The 20,382-nt window shown below is 34.4% G+C and overlaps 5 protein-coding genes across 10 annotated transcripts in view; 1 reads left to right on the top strand and 4 right to left on the bottom strand.

The window, feature by feature from the left end:
- Positions 1-9,684, top strand: part of Itp (ion transport peptide) — a 44,304-nt gene extending 34,620 nt beyond the window's left edge. For 3 of the 5 annotated variants that reach the window (XM_083058673.1, XM_083058672.1, XM_083058675.1), the window contains exons 2-4: positions 1,942-2,321; positions 3,999-4,119; positions 5,837-9,684. In XM_083058673.1, coding sequence (XP_082914799.1) covers positions 1,942-2,321; positions 3,999-4,119 — 501 coding nt within the window. In that variant the 3' untranslated portion in view covers positions 5,837-9,684. Of the gene's footprint in view, positions 1-1,941; positions 2,322-3,998; positions 4,825-5,836 lie in introns of all 5 variants that reach the window. The other 2 variants (XR_014427524.1, XM_083058674.1) reach the window with 2 other exon arrangements.
- The window catches only part of LOC145949003 (peroxisomal leader peptide-processing protease-like), a 65,653-nt gene extending 54,497 nt beyond the window's left edge, over positions 1-11,156 (bottom strand). The window contains exon 1 of the mRNA XM_083058667.1: positions 10,769-11,156. The gene's annotated coding sequence lies outside the window, so the exon portion shown is untranslated. The remainder of the gene's footprint in view (positions 1-10,768) is intronic.
- Positions 11,157-11,652: 496 nt separating this feature from the next.
- Positions 11,653-14,334, bottom strand: LOC145949006 (F-box/WD repeat-containing protein 9). The gene is made up of 7 exons (XM_083058671.1): positions 13,953-14,334; positions 13,537-13,696; positions 13,286-13,428; positions 12,959-13,200; positions 12,458-12,707; positions 12,110-12,385; positions 11,653-11,830 (listed from the first exon to the last, which is right to left on the bottom strand). The coding sequence occupies exons 1-7, from the start codon at positions 14,025-14,027 to the stop codon at positions 11,750-11,752; spliced, it is 1,227 nt and encodes a 408-aa protein (XP_082914797.1). The 5' UTR covers positions 14,028-14,334; the 3' UTR covers positions 11,653-11,749.
- A 224-nt stretch (positions 14,335-14,558) lies between these two features.
- Positions 14,559-16,815, bottom strand: LOC145949005 (solute carrier family 52, riboflavin transporter, member 3-A). Its single transcript, XM_083058670.1, has 2 exons — positions 16,680-16,815; positions 14,559-16,569 (listed from the first exon to the last, which is right to left on the bottom strand). Exon 2 carries the CDS (start codon positions 16,537-16,539, stop codon positions 15,166-15,168), a length of 1,374 nt encoding a protein of 457 aa, XP_082914796.1. The 5' UTR covers positions 16,540-16,569; positions 16,680-16,815; the 3' UTR covers positions 14,559-15,165.
- On the bottom strand, positions 16,679-20,212 carry LOC145949004 (solute carrier family 52, riboflavin transporter, member 3-A). 2 transcript variants are annotated; one of them, XM_083058669.1, is made up of 4 exons: positions 19,792-20,212; positions 19,233-19,657; positions 18,896-19,144; positions 17,561-18,810 (listed from the first exon to the last, which is right to left on the bottom strand). In XM_083058669.1, exons 3-4 carry the CDS (start codon positions 19,105-19,107, stop codon positions 17,730-17,732), a joined length of 1,293 nt encoding a protein of 430 aa, XP_082914795.1. In that variant the 5' UTR covers positions 19,108-19,144; positions 19,233-19,657; positions 19,792-20,212; the 3' UTR covers positions 17,561-17,729. The 2 variants fall into 2 exon arrangements, with proteins under 2 accessions (XP_082914794.1, XP_082914795.1); XM_083058668.1 differs by lacking the exons at positions 19,233-19,657; positions 19,792-20,212 and having other exon boundaries at positions 16,679-18,810; positions 18,896-19,226.
- Positions 20,213-20,382: the final 170 nt, after the last annotated feature.

The raw sequence follows: 20,382 nt of genomic DNA, 5'->3' as shown, positions 1-20,382 counted from the left end.
GAAAGATAGAAGGAGAAGACGAGAGATACAAAGAGGAGAGTCTTAACGATCTCCGGACGACTTTGGGGGCAAATTATCGGCCTACGGCCAATTACCAGGTGGAGGCGCCGATATATAGAAGAGAGCGGTTGCCGGAGAGTTCCGAGAATCGTCCTGGCGGCTAAAAATAAGATCCCACCCGGGAGCGGTGATTATGTTCCGAAAAAAGAAGAACCGGGCGAAACGCTCGCTCTCTTCGTGTGTGCAGGTGGCGGTGGGATGAGGCGAGGATCGTACGATGATATCCGGACAAAGAGAGAGAGAGAGAGGGGAAGGAGAAGAGGGGACGAGAAGAAAGAGAGTGAGAAAGGAAGGCCCCCCTCTCGTGGTGGATCTCGTGCGCTGGGGCCCCGGTTAATGAAGTTGTCGGTTGAGGACGTTTACAGGTGGGGCCTACCTGCGTGTGGTCCATTCACTGCTGCACCAAGACTGGTTAAGAGTTGCTTTACATCTCAACCTGGTGTATGCAAGTCGGGAGGGGGAGGACGAAAAGGTGACGGGAGGTATATCGATATACCCAAATGTGTACATGTTCATCTTTTACGTTCGTATAACGAGCGATCTTGCGTTCGCGTACAAATGATGTGTGCAAAGTCGGCATTTCGGTTTCTCTCGAGTAAAATGGAATTTTTAAAGGCGTCTACCTGAATCGTCTCGGCTATGTCGTCCTGTTACGAGGAAATCGACGCGTGAAGTCGACCTAATTGAAGGAATAATTTGAAAATGGAGAAGAGATTTCTTGAAAGAACTACTCGAAAAACCACTCTCGTGCTAAGGTGATTCGGCACTAAAACTGTAATTTATTATTTGAGGCCCCATAGATGCGTGTACGGGGCGCTCAATTCAGATCCATTCACCTTTCTTAGAGGGCGTGTCTAAGAGAGCGCCACAACTTTATCATTTAATTAAGATATTTTATTTTCGGCGGCGCTTGCCTTTCGTCACTATAGAAAGAACCGGTTCTTGGAAATTACGGAAGTAAATACAATCCTCGATATATCGAAATCACAATGAGCAAATGATTTTTCAGCTGTATATAAAGAATATAGATTATATTTGAAATAACAAATCATTCTTGTCTTTTCATTACTGCGTTATCGTTTTAATTTAACTTTTATTGCTCTTATTATATCTTTAATTAACTATTTTATGTGTAACTTTTCATCAAGACAAAAAATGAATTTTATTAATGCTTAATTATAGTATGAATCGAGTTACTGACTCCACCTATCTTTTAAATATCGCGTAAAAAATGTGTTTAATAAAATAAAATAAATATATATCTTCTTTTTTAATAATATGCTATACACAAATATATATAATAAATGTCACTAATCAAAAAGAAAAATGCTCGTGCAATTTATCGAAAATGACATTATTTATAAAAAAAATATTCATAATCATTGTCTCTTTCTGTGATCTCTACAACTTAATTTTTCAGAGATATAATTGCAGTGCCCATGATTCTATGCCTATAAGAGTCTTCCATAATAATAATGCAAAAAAATATGATACCTAAATAGAATTTCATACAATATTAAGTGCGCGTAGATAAGATCCATTTTTCTCGTTATCTATCAATCATTTCAATAATTCAGACACAGATGTATAGAAGTAAATAGTACGAGCTCTATAAATATGAAGCTATTAGCAGTAGATGTCAGTTGTAAGTTATAATTAACACGAAAATCTTTTTTTTTTTATGCATCCTACCTAATAAACACGAAGTTTGTAAGCAGCATAAAACGGTTCGGCTTAAACGGAGGTAGCGTTTTCATCGATTCATTGCTAAGATTTCAATATCGGACAATGTTCCTCACCCCTATACACAATTAAAAAAAAAAAAAAAAAAATAGAATAAAAAATACGATATCGTTAAAGACCGCGGTTTTCTTTTTTCAGATGATGCATCGACAGCAAAACGCCCAATCGTCGTCGTCCAACGACGAGTTCGCGATGTATCCGTCGGCCGCGTATCATTCCTCGTGTTCGACGCTACTTTCGTCGACGTCGACGCTGTCGTCGTCGTCGAGATCGTCGTCCACGACCTGCCCGTTCCTGCTATCCGTTCTCACGTGGTCACTGACATTCCTGCTGATCTCGTCTTGCATCGACCTAGGCGCGGACGCCGCCACTCTTAACGGCCATCCCTTGGGCAAAAGGTCGTTCTTCGACATTCAGTGCAAGGGCGTGTACGACAAGAGTATCTTCGCCCGTCTGGACCGTATCTGTGAAGACTGCTACAACCTGTTCCGGGAACCGCAATTGCACATGCTTTGCAAGTACGTCTTATTATCCACGATGATGTTTCTACGAAATGATGGTTGACAGTTGGAATCCGCACGTGCTGCTACTGTCTATTGTACTCTTGCTTACGAGATTGTCCACGTTTGTGTAATAATGCGAACAGCAGAAACGTGATAATCTTGAGATGGGAAGAAGTTTGAGATAAGACTACACGAGCTATTTGATTTTTACTCAGATGCGAGAAATATTTTTGTCAAGTATGCTTTAAAATTGATTCGAATAAATAAATCCGATAAATGGTAATTTTAATTCGGAATCGAGAAGTAAAAATCATTAAAAGATTCTAATGACAAAGAGTATCGGAATAATAAAACTTTGATCTTATGAAAAAAATTGCAATTTTACACGAATAAAAAAATTTATGATTATTGCTAATTATTTAATAATATATTATCATGAATTAACACGGCGAATAATCTGACACTTGGATATTATCGTACAAATATTTGCGGTTTTATTTTTGGAGATATAATTAATCGGTAATCAAACTTTCTATCAATTTCTCTGTTATATTTTTATTTTGTTAATTCGTAAAATCGATTTGGGATATTTTTTTTTTTTCATTATTTTCTAGAAAAACTTATTTCGCGATTTTAATAAAAACAAATGAACTAATACATATTTTGTGTTTAATCTCCGAATTCCGGGCGGATGAATAAATATAAAGAAAAATGAAGTAGATGTAGGTTTTTCAGAACGATTTCATCTCTCATATATAATATATAAGATTGATCTCACGGGTTAAAGTTCGGAGAGTCTTTGGTGTATACAACGAAATGATTTCGCGAACGACTTCCGCCGCGTGATTTCTACCTTGAAAAATATCAACGGCCAAAGTGGACGCACGGATATACCTTTGTACACGTGCTCCGCTCTCGGTACCGCGCGTACACCACACACGTCGGCACGCGTATCGAAATGGAATGAGATTTCTCTTCTATTTATAGCTCGTACGAGCGAATGCCAACGCACATCCGTTGCTACCTGCCGTTTGTGCCGAGCCGCTTAACGGCCGTCACGTAAGAGCTATTGTACAACAGCGAGCGAGATCACAATGTGAAAAAAAAAAGTAACGAATTGATGTTCTAGCTCGAGTACATTTACAGCATACAGCGCTATATTTAGAAAATTTACTCTCGAAAAAAATCAACGATGACGAGAAAGGACAGATGCATCGGTGAATCATCGATTTGAAGAATATGTCGGATAATCGATTTTTATCAAACATATTAAAATATTTTTTTCTGTATGCATTTTTATTTTCTGGACTTCTTACGGATAGAAATTAATGTTGAAATTTTTTAATGCTGTGTTGACTTGAAAAAAAATTTAAACTTAATATAAAAACAAAATATTAAATTATTGTTAATACTATTTATAATGTTAATTTATAGATATTTTAAGATTTGTATAAAATCTTTAAATTATGAGATTTTTTAACGATGCATCTATCCTACTCACGAAAGCATTTATTCTCAGTATATTGTCGCATAATTCAATAGTAAAACGATTGGACTGGATTTGTTAAATGTTTTCGATATCACATGTTTCCGGAATATTTTTCAGAATTTCCGGTCTGCTGCTTACAAACTTGTGCTACTGTATTATAATATAATTCACGTGTTTTTTGTTTTTCTTTTAACTTTCTGCAGGAAAGAATGTTTCACCACGGACTACTTCAAAGGATGCTTAGACGTCCTGCTACTGACGGACGAGGTCGGAAAGATCCAAATGTGGATCAAGCAACTCCACGGAGCCGATCCGGGGGTTTAGGTAGCCTTTTCTCTTTAGTTTATGATTTTTCCTTTTATGCGCCCCTTTCTTTTCTCCGCTTTTCGCAAATATAAAGAACTAACCGTGCCCGCTTGCTTTTCCACATTATCCTTCCTCATCTGCTCTCGTTCTGATATACGCCCACTCGTCGGAAAAAAAAAACGTAAATTCCGATTTGTTTGCATAATCTTCGCGTGAATTAAGTGTAAGTGTATGTCTTGTAATATTTGCAAAGTAAAGTTCGGAAAAATCAGCGCGTTCTTATTTTTATTACACGATACGTATAATGAGTAAAGTGTGTAAAAATTATGAATATATAATTAAACGGTTGAGTTTGATTTCATCGCAGCAAAATGTTTGAATCGAAAACCGTAACAGATATTTCAAGCAAACGATTAATAATAAACGGCAATATAAAAAGTAATTAAAAGTAACTTGGTCGTTGTTTCATTTAGAAAAATATCAAGCAAAAGCATTATCGAATGTATTAGCAATTTAAGAAGGAAATTGAAATGTTGCATAAGAAACAGATATCGCGGATTAATAGAATTTATACTTATATATTCTTTGTTTTAATTTTTCATTATTCCTTTTTGCCATTACTTTCTATTATATTTTTGTTGCATTTTTTAATGCCATCCCCTGGACAAATACTCGCGCGTATTATAGTATCTTCGCATCGAGATAATGAGTATGAGAAATTAGGTAATTCTGCGCAATCTTATACTAGCGAGCAATGCTGCAATATAGAAAAGGGTGAAACCATACTTTGCGTGTTCGTCAAGAATCTCGATAAATCAGACGTATCATAAAAATTTATAAATTTTGGAAAATTGGAAATATAAATATAGATGCAATATTCATTTTATCACATATATCTATGTTTAATTTAGTTTGACAAAAGTGCAGCACTGCTAGCGATGTAATATACAGCATCATCTCGTATATTCTGACTTCATATTATCCATTTCGACGTGCATTTTTGCGGCGACGATTTTGAACGTTTTTTTGGCAACGAATTTATTAGGGAATGTTTTACATTTTGAAGCATTTTTGCATTGGTGTTTTTGCAGCGTCGTATTTTTTTCAGGATGATGAAAGACGGCAGATCGACGTAAAAATACTTTTTTCTAGGTGATAATATCTATGATTTTGCAGTTTTTGATATTTTTAAATGTTTTTGCGATTTTTTAAAGCAAAACGATTCGCACTCTACTTGTGGTGTATAAATTCTTGATATTATGAAATGTAGAGTGCGAAACAATCGACACCTTTCCATACACACATATCCTGTATATGTCCCTACTAACAATTGCTAATTCACAGACCTATTCGTTTCATCTAAAAATATTTTAATTGTATAAATTACATAATATATCATATGTAAAATTTTCAAATTATTTAAGTACTATTTGCGAGTAAAATTCTAAACAATTCTTGTTCTGCCTTTTAGGATTTATAAATAGAGATGTGATCAAGTGCGCTAAATATATACCATTGCTAAATCAATATAAAGTTAATTAAAGTCTCTTGGCAATTAAAATTAAAATTTGTTTTTATGTTATCCAATTTTGTCCAGCTCATAAAATTCTATCGAAACGATCCCCGAATAGGTCCGTGAATGCATATCACACCCGACACCGAGAACGTCGGTGATTACTCCGTATCCAACAATAGACTAATCGAGTTCTGTTCTCAATCTTTGTCCCCGCCACAGGCAAGACTGCTTCAGCACACAATACTTCACGAGCTGCATCCAAGCGCTGCTGCTTGAGGATGAGATGGAAAGGTTGCAAGAGATGGTCGAGTACCTAGGTCGCAAGTAAACGGGACATAGTCGGAGCAACGACGCGCCGCACCACGAAGGAGAAACACCACGCGGCAGACCCACACATACACACACACATACATATACACAACCACACGTACACTTACGTAAGACCAAGAAGGAGATTGACGGAAAACGCAGTGTTCCTGTCTCGAAGGAGGAAAACGATGAAAGAACCCTAAATCGCGTCGATCGTCACTCTGCGAATTTCGAGGAGCCCGGAACTTTAGAGATTTAATATCATTTCACCTGTCGAGAGAAGAACGTTCGAGAAAGTCCAGATTATTGCGTTGGAGAACAAACTTGAAATTTCGGAGAGTTCATTGAAAGGTTCCGAGGAGTTCCATGTAAAAATCAATCGACGTCTGGAGACGACGATTTGGAGAACGACGCGGTAATACTTATGAGACATTCACGAAGATATAAGAAGATTTGCGAAAGATATTTCTGATCGCATCTGGAACGTGCGATTCGTCGATTCAATATGTGATTTTAGTGTCTAACCAGAAGTGAGTAGAAAGCTGAATATCGTTGTCGTTCTGTTAACATCGGCGAGTACTTGCGCGGTGCGATAAGAGTATATAATTGAGAGAATTCGTGGGAGGAAAAGAAATTCGGCGATCCTTCGCGATGAGTCGCGTCGTTGCTATAGACACGATGAAGAACGAAGTTAAACAATAACATATTAAATAACGAGACATGAGAAGCGAGACGGTATACGATTGAGTCATACAACAAACAAGCAAACACACATACACATACAACACAGAGCAAATCCATACGAATTCTAGTCGACAAAATATCTGCGCTCTCGCGCACCACGCACTCGTTTTAAAAAATTCGATTAATCATTAATTATTATTAATCGTCGTCATTCATCACTACGTAGTAATAATGGTAGTATTCTATATTATTATTATTATTAATATTATTATTATTCGATTATTATTATGTCACGATTATATTTTTATCGCCATCTTTCATCCGTTCGTTGTTTAGTTAGATTGAGCCTTTAGTCGTTTATATAGAGAACGTGCGCGCGATAGACGAAGAGGATATCGATATCTAGTTAAATTTTGAAACCTTTGTATAAAAAATTGCGTAGCAGGCACATTGGTAAGGTCGCTAAACGTACAAAAAAAGTTAGCAAGAAATAAACGCGCGAATTTGATCAGGATAAAATCCTCCTTTTCTAAATATTTTTCTCGAAGCAAGTATTACGAAGAGATCGAAGGTCCGCCGATTGTTCAAACCGATCGCATTATTATTAGTATTACTATTATGTCATATAGTAGAATTATTGTTGTTATTATTGCAATTTATCGCGATGTCTCCGCCCGGGTGAACGCACTGGCAGCACAATGGAAGAGACACTGGCAATAATATTCAACAATATTCAATTACGTGAGTCGAATATGGATGCATATTGTACGCGTGCACATTCTCAAAAGTTTCGTTCGAGAGAGAAAAAGAAAGAGCGATAAAGAGGTCTTCCTGTAATTTGTTTGCCGAACACGTGCGACATCGCAAATGTTTTACAGTGGTCTCTTCCTTCGTGATGGTTCGGCGGCTCGGACGGAGCCGATCGCGCATAAAACGCGTAGTATTTATTTATTTTTTCACGTTCTTAAGTTATATAAGCGACCCATAAAACGAAGCAAAAGTATTAGCGCGCGTATCTAACCGAGAGAGCAGCGGGTGCGGCGGGGAAGCGGACACGTCCTCAAAGCCACGTCCAATTGGATGATTGCCCGAGTGTACGATGTGCGAAACAACCCCGGGGGAAAGTCGATCCGATCAGAGACTACTTATCTTCCACCAAGACAAGACGAGTACAGAAGAATAGTTTATATACATGGAGAATCAGTGGTTTAGGAAAAAATCGTATTTCGAGAAATATTGGCTGATTGTTAATAGAATTACTATACATAAACTTCGGAGGAATTAACTTTTAAATATTATTTTAAAAATAATAAAAATTATACGTCGGAAAAAAATGATAATTTATAATTTAACTTGTACTGTAGACAAGTCGAGAAAGAGGTAGATCTTTTAATTTTATTTTCGGGAGAGAGGAAGAGAGAGAAGATATGAAAAAGATTAATTGCTAAAATTAAAATTAATCGGTGCTATAGCGAGACCTAAAGTCTGATTTTTCTGTATACGTCTGTTTTGATTTTTAAAACGCGCGTCTCACGAAAATCCCGCCGTGCTCTATCATCATCGCCACTCCGACCGAGAGAGAATCACGAACCATTCCAAAATCAGTATTGAAATCATTCCATTTCTTTGCGATCTGCAGGTCCGGCTTCGGAAACTCGCGCATTTTAAGAGACAAAACTTAGATTTATATAAATACTCCGTCATCTATTAATTTTAGATTCGTGTGTTGCGTATTACAAAAGGAGCTACACATTCAATATGTTATTTATGCCAAGAAAAAAGCAAATTTGAGAAAGATATATTATTTAGCATATGTGTTGTTTAAATAACACATATCGTGCTTTGCATTTTGTTTACTTGTTCCGCAATCTTTTTACATTATTTATTGAAAATATACAATTCATCGTGCAATTTTGTCTTGTATACTCCGAAGTGCTCGGTACTCCGAAGCCGACCTGATCCTCAAGTACACGCATCTGAGAGAATCTTATTTATGCAACATAAACACATCGTTCCAACGATGCACGCAATTGCGCACAGCAGTATCGACAGGTGTGAATCTTTAAAGTTTCGTCATATATAATTTCATAATTATATTAATATATTTATATAAAATTCAAAGAGAATATCCCCCCCCCCCCCCCCAATATGATACTTTCGCATATCTCTCGTAGAAATATTTTTTACATTTTTTTACATGTATAAATCTTATCGTACCTCGACACACAGAGGTATTTATATTTCCGTACATTTTTCGAGTCTCTCCGTAAGAGGGTAAGAGATTTCCGGGAGGAAGGATCGCGAATGCTCCCGCGAAACGAACGTTGACCGAGAGCGTTGAAAGTTCGTGACTCGTTTGAGAGCGTTAATTCGCCGCTTCTCGAGACGCATCGCGCGTAACGAGCGCTTCCCGTTTCGCACCTGTCGATGCGAATGCATACAAGATACAAGCTGTAATCACTCGCGCGCGATTCGCGCGTCCTTTGTCGATCGCGCGCGGGAAATAAGCCGCGAGAGCGTGCGTGCTCGGATACGTTTCCTTCTAGTTGTTCTTCTGCTTTTTCTTTCCTTCCGGTACGAGAGGACGCGTAATTTTTCTTTTATTTTTTTTTTATTCACTTGTAAACGATGACAACGCGCGCGCGCGCGTTTAGATGTTGATTATCTGTATGTACACGTGCGAATACAACGATATATACATAGGGACATATTAAGATACAGGCAAGCATGCGTGTACACGCTAGTACACGCCGCGCCAGTCCGGAAAAAATATATAGAAAATACTCATACACACGTATAACTCAGATATACGCATATACGCGCAACTGTTAAATTCGAGCATACGAGAATAAAGATGAGAAAGGGCTGAGGAATCGTATCCTATCCACAATTAATGTAAAATTATATTATATATACATATAATATGTAAAATGTGTGTGTATGTATACACGCGCATTTCGAGGATGCGTATATTGTATGTATATGGACAGATGTGTACACATCAGTACAATTAACGACACGGATATCTAAGTCTATTCTTGTTTTGCGTGAATAAACGGGTGAATCAAAAGTCATTATTACAGATCTGTACTTTACTTTACTGTAAACGTCGTATGTTTCCTTTTCCTTCTCCTTTCTTATAATTCCATTCTCTCTCTAATTAATTATATTATAATTAATAATATTTATAATTATAATATAATTAAAGATAATTATATTAGAATTCATTATATTTAATTATAATTAATTATATTAGAATTTATTATAATAATTATTTAATTATAATTCTAATATTTGGCATTTTAATTTTTTTTTTTCGTATTATATATTTCTTATATATTTCAATTTTCTATCAGGTTCACTAGACTCTGAAAAATTGTCAACTATTATTTCTCAGATTTTTGCTATTATATGTATTTTTTCGTTTCTTCTCCTTTATAATTCCCTCTTCTGGCTTATAATTAAAGTTAATTATATTATAATTAATTATACACAGAGAGAATTTTCTCTTATAATTTATCCTGAAAATCATGGTAATCGGGGACAATATGGTATGGAAAGAATTTTATGAGAATTTCTCTAATTAATATTTATATCACAATAAAAACAATATCTATTACAATAAAATATAAAATATGTTTGATTAATTTTGCTATGCAGTTTAGTAAAATTAATCAAACACGTTTCATATTTTATTGTGATAGATATATTATTTTTATTGTGATAAATATTAATCAGAGAAATTCTCATAAAATTCTTTTCATACCATATTGTCCCGTAGTGAAAATTCTCTCACAATCAGTGTATCATATTTAAATATAATTAAATATAATTAATTATATTAGAATTTATTATCAATATTATAATTAATATAATTAAATATTAAATTATTATAATGAATTCTAATATATTTAATTATAATTATACTAGAATTCATTATAATAATTATTTAATTTTATTAATTATAATATTTAGCATTTTAATTGTTTTTCGTATTATATATAAATTTCTTATATATTTCAATTTCCTATCAGGGGTTCCACTATATTCTGAAAAATTGTTAACTATTATTTCTCAGATTTTTGTTATTCCATGTATTTTTCCGTTATATACGTACACACACATGTTTACTTTTTATATTGAAATTTCACGACTCACCGTTATCACCCAGACGATGTCGCAAGTCACCCAGGAGTTCCGATGTACCAGACGAAGAAATCGCTGTTGTCTTTTTATCGGGTCCTCGAAAATTTAATCTCTTCCAGCCGTTGATTTATCGATGATGAATTTGGCGCCATCGCGCCATCAACGAACACTAACCTCTTCACTCGCGACCGCGAACTCGTTTCGCTTTTTCGGCGAATAAACGCGCGCGACGAAGCGAGCCGAACGAACCAACAATCCGATCGCGAAACTGACGATGCAAAATTACACTTTATGCGTACGCGCGATAATAAACTTGCGAAACTCGTTTGCATAAAAAACACACGATAACCGACGCAGATTACGGCTCGCTGCGTTACGATAAACTGCTGCGTGAAGCTGCTTGAAGTTGCGTCACGTGACACTGTGCGACACGTCACGTGACATCTGCTTGAAAAGTTCAAATTTTAAAACTGATTTAAGCTATAAAAATGCGATAATTTGAGAAAAATATGAGTTTTTCGATGGATCTCAGGATAGAATTTATTTTGTCTATTATTTGAAATATAAATTGTATTTCTAAAACTCATAAATTATTGTTGATAACGAATATTAGACTAACGATAAAGATATTCTAACAGAGAAAACAATTTACATCAAAAGTTTTTCGTAAAATTTGCAAACAAATAAGAATATTAATATATATATATATATATATATATATATATGTATATATAAATACATTATTTCTAATCTAGTATGTTAATAAAGCTTTTTAATTAATCGCTAAATGAATTTTCGTCAAAATGATACGTATTTCTAATTTTGGAACGATATATATTATATTATAGACTGGAATCACGCGCGCGTTTTATATTATAGTCTTACTGAGAGAGAGAGAGAGAAAATTATGAATATATTATATATCAAAGCAATATACTTAGAAGAATTATAGAATATACATATATATATGTATATAGAAATTCCATTAATTAATTAATGTTTTATTGAACACATCGACTCATATACTACGATTTCGCTGCCGGATATCGCGAGAACACCATTTTGATAATCCATCTATAAAATGAAAAGCTAGATTAGAAATAATATATTTTTATTAGAAAACACATATTTTTATTATAATATCAGTGTTAGATATCATAAACCTATAAGAGTACATTAAAGATTTTAGGAAAACTTGTAATATATATTTCATAGAAAGTGATGAAATCTGATTACAAGATGTAATTGTAAATAAAACTTTGTTTTCAAATTTTATTTCACATTTCATGCAAAAGAATTTATAGTGGCTTTCTCTCATGATATAATATTTTTTATATAATGTGTGATACTCACTCTTGCAATCTCTCCAAAGGATGAACATAAAGTAGACATAAGTTTTGGTGGATCCGTAGGACTCCAGATTTTGACAGTACCATCCGTAGAACTCGTTATTAGATTTCCGCGCGTTAGATGCACTCCCGTTATCCCTTTTGTATGCCCGGTAGAGTAAGAATTCACCAATTCAAAGTCCTTTTTCGGATTTAATACGTGCAGCTTGGCGCCGCTGTCCCCGATGCAAACACAATCTCGTTGCATGTTTATGCACATGGGAAATGCCTCGCCTGGAATCTACAAAATATCTGCGATATCGTATATGTTTTCTTTGCTCGATGTTGTTGAAATACATAAGTGAAATATTACTGTGATATATTTCATGATGCGCCCGGCTTTCTGATCCCAAACAGACACCGTCTTGTCCTCGCTGGCAGATAAAATGTATTCTGAATTCATTGCCAGTTTAATAACAGCTCCTCCGTGCGGTCGATATTGCCTCATTGGTTTGTCTCCCAATCGCGAATCGAAGATAAATACAGTCCTCAAATACGAACCAGTCGCGAAAAGAGCCCGTTCTGGACACGACGCCATACACAGCAGCGCACCCGACGCATTCCTGAAAGATTTTTTTTTGTTAGAAAATTACTCGTACAAAATAGTAATATGCACAAAATAATGAATATAATAAGAATTTTAAATAGAGCGAATAAACTTTAGAATTGCACTATTTTTCTTGTCTTTGATAAGCAGATTGCAGTATTTATATTTAAATAATTTGAATAAAAATGCAATTGTTTTTTAGAAATAAAAATTATTCGTTCTGTCTTTTTCTTGAAAAATCGAAAGAAACATTTTGTTGTTGCGTACATCTTGTAAGTTTTCTGATGCACAAGACCAACGTCGGCAAGCATCCATGATTTTACACTCTGATCCCAACTACAACTATAAATAGTGTTATCTATTGCTGTCACATCCCAAATCCATCCGTTATGCGCAGAGCCTATGCTAGTGAGGCTGTCCTTCCAAATCACATCTTTACACATCTTACAAGCAAAATTACGGTAAATCAGAGAGCGATCTCTTGCACCAGCGATATAAGCAGTGCCATCCTATATACAATAGATATCACATTATATATCAGTTTTTATAAAAAAAGATATGTATCCAAAGATACTTAAATAATATATTACTTACATGCATCAGTAGTAGAGCATCTACTGTGCTGCCACATGCGTGTGAATTAATTTTCTTCATAGAACATTCCTTCGATCCCCATATAGTTTTTTGCTTTTCAATCGCAACACATGACAATTTCCAAAACAGTTTGTCAGGCTTGGCTGAAATTATATGTATCATTTTTAATATAAAACTGCTATAATATAACGATATAGACAGTGTTTGATATTATTTATAAAATAGTTGTGCAAAATATAATTTGAACCAACCAGGACGCAAAAGCGGGTAGCTAGCATCCGGCCACATACGATTAATACGCGCTTTCCATAATGAGTCATCCTTTAAAATGAAATAGAACTGTTTGCATACTAGGCTCAAACTGTGCACTAACGTCGACGCCTTTAAGAAGGAGCATATATGCAGGAATATCTGAAATGCAACACAGATAAATTAAATTATATATGAATAAAGTGATCTATTATTATGTGGATAAATTAAACACATACACATAAAATAAAATAAATACTCCAGAGAGAAAAGGAAAGTGAGAAGCGATCACATCGCTTACTTTGACACTTTACTACATCGATTAAGCGATTAACAATGACAGCAGCAACAAAGGGCGAATTTCGCGCGAATGTGTACGTGTGTGAAAGAAACGAAATTGACATCTTTCTGTACAAACCTCGACCGGGAGATCCAACAATGACACTTGTGCATCTTCCTCGCTGTACGCACAACCTGCGTTCTCATCGTCCATTTTTCCTCGCGTCGTGCGAATCTGAATATTCTCATTCGATCTGCTCGAAAATAACGCGAGGAGTCAACAAAGAAGGATTAGTCGTCGATGTTGTCAAACGAAGTAGTCGATGCAAATTTCTTGTATACACTTACACAGCTATCAACAGCTGTGCCATAAGTACATACATACATATATATATATATATATCACTCTGCATCGTGCATGAATGCAGAGCTACGCCATCTATTTATACAGGATGTTGCGAAAAAATGCATATAAATTTGTCTCTCTTTAAAGAAATTTAATTAATTTTTAAATAATTACTCTTGTTTGAAAAAAAAATAGATTATAGAATTTTAAGTATTCTTTAGCCAATGAAAGAATTCGCAGAAATATTTTTTATTTGGAAATAACAATTATGTATCTATACACATAATTTATAAAATTACAATAAAAATATATCAGAATTTTTTTTATTGAAATTTATATTAGTAAATATCTACATCTGAATATATATAAACTTTTTCAACAATATTTGCGTGTTCTATTTATAATTATATTAAAATATACTGTATGTGTGAGATATATTATTATTATCACTAACAATAAGTAACAATACCCGTTTGTTTATGTAGACACAATTCTATATAAAAACTAAATGCACTCTTGCTATTAAAATATTTCGTTGAATTATTAAATCACCTACTATTAAATATACATGTGTATGGATATTTAAAAATACTTGTAAATGCTCATGTATATATACTACATATATATATATATATATATATATATATATATATATATACGAGTCTTTTATATATAAAAACTTAGCTTCTCATTTTAATTGAATGAATAATTTTAAATACTTTATCACACGCGAAAAAAAATTAACGTGAAAAATATATATATATATATTATACCATACTGACAGTATTTGTATAATATATCTTTTTCATATCGTTTTTCATTCATTTTTTTCAGACTATTTAAGAATAAAAATGTAAAACATCACTATTTATTGATATTTTTATAAAGACACTTTTATATTTTTTTTAAAAAGCGCTATTGTCTTAGTTTCGTTATTGCACTTTAATTTACATATCTAAATTTCTTGCATTATCAGTACATATACGGTGCTTTTCGATTATTCTCTTTACTTAGAACAAGAGTCATACATCTTGAAAGAATTGGTAAAATTGATTAAAATGAACGAAATAATTGCACCGCTCGCCGAACCCGCTTGCATAACTATGCCTATATCGAAAAGAGCCTTCGACGAAGATATATGTTTCAGGAGGGACACGATTACAAGCTTTAAATACGAAACGACTGCCGATATGATGATCCAGGACAAAACGATCAATCCTACACCGATTATCGATCTTTGCAACGGTGGAGTAGGAGACAATAAAGCTATGCATATAACATAGCATCCAGTAATTAAACATACTAGAGATAAACAATTGAAAATTTTCATGTTTGACACCATAATCCAGAATATCAAGAAGCATGCAAGTGGGTTGACGAATTGAGCACAAGTGATGGATAATTGATAAGCAAGGTGGCCGTATGGTAGACACGAGTATGATTGGATACTTGGAAGAAATCCATTATTAAAAAAACAACAAATTCCAATCAGAATGTACAAATAAATTTTCCTAAATACGTACAAATTATCTGCTTTCTTTAAAGAAGAACAATTTGCTTCCTCGTTTTTGCTCTTTGGTAATATCTGATCAATGTACCAGATATCAGCGCTAATATCAAGCTCGTTGTATCGCTTATAATTTACTAATTGTACTTTAGTTTGTGTGAAAAAGTTAGAATCACGCGAGTTCTTCCTATTTTGTACAAACGAAGAATATTGTAAAATGATAAACGCGACAAGCGACAAAACAAGCACAAGAGTTAGAAACAGGAAGTAATATTGTCCTGGAAACTTTACTTGGGACGTATCGAGAGAAATTATTTCCGTTGTATTGCATTCTAAGCGTTCTCCTACCCCTTGTATCAATGCTACTATACTTGGCAGCACACCGCTCAGACCTTCCCCAATGAAGTAGGACACGATATAAATATCATCGAAGTCACGAAGATAAGGCATGAACAGTACAGAGCTGAAACAACCGACCAGAGCGTTAAAGAATACCGAGACAAGCAAGATCAGGCTGTGTTTCTCACCACCAATGACAGTTGTTTTGTCGTAAAAAAAGATCAGTAGCCCCATAGCGAGGATTTGTAAGAACAGTAAGCACAATATGCACAACGATTCGTTCAACTCGCGTTCGTTCTTACGTAAGAAAGTATATATCGCAGGACCCACATTTGCGGATTGCGCCACTATTACTATGTATGCGGGTAAATTCCAACCTTCCGGAGCGATATTGACAAGCAACGGCAATTCAATGAATATTCCATTGACGCCAATCCACGTGGACACACCGAATAAGATTACGAGAATATGGATGACTGCACGGCCACATTTGACATGTCCAAGATAATGATTAACTTGTGAATCATCCTTCATTGTGCATATTTTCTATCTCTTCATTTATTCCTGTACAACAATAAACAATTAGTATTTGTTTTTATATATACACATAGTTCTGTCAATAATTAAAAGATAATTATTGACATATACTTTGAATGAAATAAACTGATACTCACACCAATACTGATATTCGAAAATTCAAATCCAAATATGTATTAATAAGCATTAAAATATCACAGATATATGTATTCAATAAGTAACAATAGCGAACTCTGCTTTGCATAAACTTGTGAACAGCAGAGAGTCAGGAGGCTATAATAAGAGTGAAAGTAAAAGAAGCGTCTCACCCATCTGTTCTTAATCTGTTCAATAAAATTTATCAGATAAAACTGAGCATGAGTTGTGCAATCATGAAAGGGGACAGATTATACACAAGTTATACACAAGTTCAACTCAAACACTGTATGATGCATAATCTGGTACAGATCTAATTATAAAAGGAAGATTTAACACAGCTGTGTTCAAATACTAAACACCTAATGTAGATAATTATAAATATTATATAAATTATATAAAAGAACGCAAAGATTACATTTTTATTTACTCAGAAAAAATCGAGATTGCTTCATTGAATTTTTTTAATTACTTGTTTTATACTACTAAATTTTGAATAATCAGAAAAAAGCAAATATAACGAGGAGAAAATTGTTACAGAAATATAATTCAATATTCTTACATATGCATTTTAATGATGGAATTTATATAATTTAAGATATTAATATAAAAATGCATTATTATTTTGACATATTTCTATTTTTATAAAAATAATTTTTTAATATCCTCTTTACTAAATTTTATGTATATCATCCGAATTATATTTGCTACATATATAAAATGCGTTTCATTGCATACAATTATTATTATAACTATTCAATTTATTTTTTATTATATATAACATATGTAATTAATTATATAACTAATAATGAAAAAATAATCACAATAATCTCGTGCAAATATATAAAGATTAAAATCATAAAATGCATTGATAAAAAATTTGTTCCCTATTTTCAGAAAAAAATAAGTTAAAAATTAATAAATTTAATTATTGAATAATATATCTCAAATATATAAATAAAATTTTGAATAAAACTAAAAAAGCATATTAAAAATAATTTTCTAACAATATTATCTGTGCAAATAATTGAAAGGACTAAGTACAGGCTATGTTAATCTTCCATAAGATATGCGCAAGGCGAATAAGATTGAAATAATTTTGCATAATTGACCAAACAGAATGTGGTGATTGCACCTATCAGAGATCCGATTTGTGTTGCAACGCCAGTGTAATAAAGACCTCTTCCAGGATCGGGCCGATAAAAAGTTGTAATGCCCATCTTTACAAATCCTATTAAACCGCACAGAGTTATCCACAAAACGACTACCATCAATTCACCCACCCATGAATGTTGAAGAGGAGGATGAGGCGATTTTGCCGCCAAGTATAAAACAATGCCTGAAAGTATTAAAATAATTGCTGTAAGAGTATTAAGGAGTTTAACTGCCGGCGTTTCAATAAAGAATCCTAAGGACATGGCCAATGGACCAGCTATGGAAGCTAATGTGACTGTCAAATGATATGCGATGCTGCCATATGGTAGGCAGGAATACGACTGTATACTTGGTAAAGTACCATTGCCGAGAAAACAGACTATGGCTATCATTATTAATAAATAATAGTATATATGTTTCGGAATTTTCCAACCGGAATTAGTTTTATAACTAGGTGGTGCGTTTGTGTCGGTTGGCAACATTTCCATACTGCTTGGAAGCTTGACTCTTTCTCCAAGTGCTATAGGTAAAAAATTTAAGCCTAAGAACGACAAGAAACTCAGACATAATAGAGTGCCGATAAAAATGAAAAATAATTGAGAAGAGAATCTTGGGTCTGATTTGGGGATGAACTCTAGATGAGTCGATCCTGGTTTAGTAACGTTGACGCACACTTGATTGCTACCAACGCCTTGAATTAGAGCAACCGCGCTGGGTACAAACCCACTGAGTCCTTCCCCAACCAGATAAGATACTAGATAAATCTCACGATAGTTTCTCATGTATGGCATGAAGAGTACAGAGCTTGTACATCCAACGAGGGCGGTCACAAACATCAGTGACAGGAGGGCAGTCGAGTGCTCTTTGCCAAAGACAATTGAAGTATGATCGTACAGCCAACTCAATGCGATACAGGAACATGTTCCAGCACTCAGGAGAGCATAAATAATATATCTATCGTATGCCCAAGCAGTATATCTGAAAAAGATATTTATATCAGAACTTTATATCAGATATAATATCAGAATTGTCATCTAGTCATCCTAAGATAAAAGAGACTTACTTTATGTACAGGGTATGCAGTATAGGTCCTAAATTGGCGAACTGCACCAACATCACCATGTGCGCAGGCAGGCTCCATTCCTCCGGTGCAGTGTGTACTATAAGTGGCAGTTGTACATATATGCCATTTACACCGATCCAAGCACCCAGGCCGAACATCAACGCGAGGAAATCGACCAGCAATCTCCGATTACTTAATCGTTGAGTCAGCATCTTGCTGTTTGCGTTTGTTTCAGAATGTGCTTGTATTCTAAAATTACACACGTAAGGAATGTCTTTGATTGTCGATTCTCGAGTCATTTGCCAGTGAAATCTTTCAAACTTTTTCTGATATTCACCTTTCTTTTTTGCTGGAAAATACGATGATATCAAACAGATACTAGTTATCGCATTGTCAAGATAACGAAATTTTTGTAGCAAGAATGGAACAACAAAGATTACTCGACATAAAAGCGATGACTATCACTCGGAAACGTAATCACTGATAATTGAAATGCCAAGATCTCTTTGTATATGATATGATCAACAGTTTTTGGCGAAATATATCATTCCTTTCCTTTCCTTGTCACTGCCATAACCTTGCATGCGGGAATGAATGCCCCACTCCCCCACTCGAGACTTTCGAATATCCACGTGTCTCCGAACGATAATCGACTCGATGATAGTTGCGATTGTATCTGCGATTCTTATCGATGTCTCGAAATTTGAAGAATCACCTGTCACTTATAGATTTCGTCATCATCTATAATTGCATGATTAAAACCTGCAAAGAAGTGACACACTATTTATTATTTCTTCCTAATTCACTGGAAATATTTTCAGTTTGTTCAGTTCTGACGTTCTGTCACACAAAAAGTATGTGACAATTTTTTTTGATAATTTATTAAAAATATTTACTCTCTTCAAAATATTTCTCCATAATATCTCTCTCTGAACTTCACTTTTATTTATCAAATTCGCAAAGATGAGAAACGTAGTTTGTGGAACGAGCGGACTCGTTCCACAAAGAATATAACTGACGAGTCATAAATGTGCAATATATATGCAATTATTTCTGCAACTAAGCGTAATTAATGGAGTTGGTGGGGATTACATATAATGCACGTGTATTTTTACAATTAGATAAATTGCACAGGCGTTTCGACAGCGATATCACTTAATTTGCGCCTTTTAATTGTAGTCGGTAGTGCACTTGTCGGAAAAAATTTTAATAAAAAATATTTTGTTCGGATATATTCGCGATTATAGGTGCGTGTCCCATTGACTGACGACTAACGTGCACCACGATCACAAAATCTCGAATGATCTTGGACAAGCGCTTGCATATCGTATGTCAAGTGACTAAGGACTAAGAGAAAAAGGAAGGGGAGTATGTCCCCTTCCAAAAGCACCTGTTGAATCAGGTCACCCGATATGATCGATGGCTATGGCTCTTTTGCAACGCATTTTCTAGAGAATTATCAGCTTTGCAAAAAGTAGATAAAAATT

The sequence above is a fragment of the Prenolepis imparis genome, unplaced genomic scaffold, assembly GCF_030444845.1.
Source record: "Prenolepis imparis isolate NDT839.2.m4 unplaced genomic scaffold, iyPreImpa1.0 SCAF_2, whole genome shotgun sequence".
Taxonomy (NCBI): Eukaryota; Metazoa; Arthropoda; class Insecta; order Hymenoptera; family Formicidae; genus Prenolepis; species Prenolepis imparis.
The sequence above is the reverse complement of the archived record's forward strand: the minus strand, read 5'-3'. Positions and strand labels throughout refer to the sequence as shown.

Excerpts from the sequence above, each read along its gene's own strand:
- LOC145949005 (XM_083058670.1), bottom strand. The coding sequence starts at position 16,539 with ATGAAGGATGATTCACAAGTTAATCATTATCTTGGACATGTCAAATGT.
- LOC145949004 (XM_083058668.1), bottom strand. The coding sequence starts at position 19,194 with ATGACTCGAGAATCGACAATCAAAGACATTCCTTACGTGTGTAATTTT. Across the intron at positions 18,811-18,895 it reads CTGCATACCCTGTACATAAA|ATATACTGCTTGGGCATACG; the intron begins GTAAGTCTCTTT and ends TATCTTTTTCAG.
- LOC145949006 (XM_083058671.1), bottom strand. The coding sequence starts at position 14,027 with ATGGACGATGAGAACGCAGGTTGTGCGTACAGCGAGGAAGATGCACAA. Across the intron at positions 13,429-13,536 it reads CTACCCGCTTTTGCGTCCTG|CCAAGCCTGACAAACTGTTT; the intron begins GTTGGTTCAAAT and ends ATATAATTTCAG. Across the intron at positions 12,386-12,457 it reads GCATCATGAAATATATCACA|ATTCCAGGCGAGGCATTTCC; the intron begins GTAATATTTCAC and ends GATATTTTGTAG.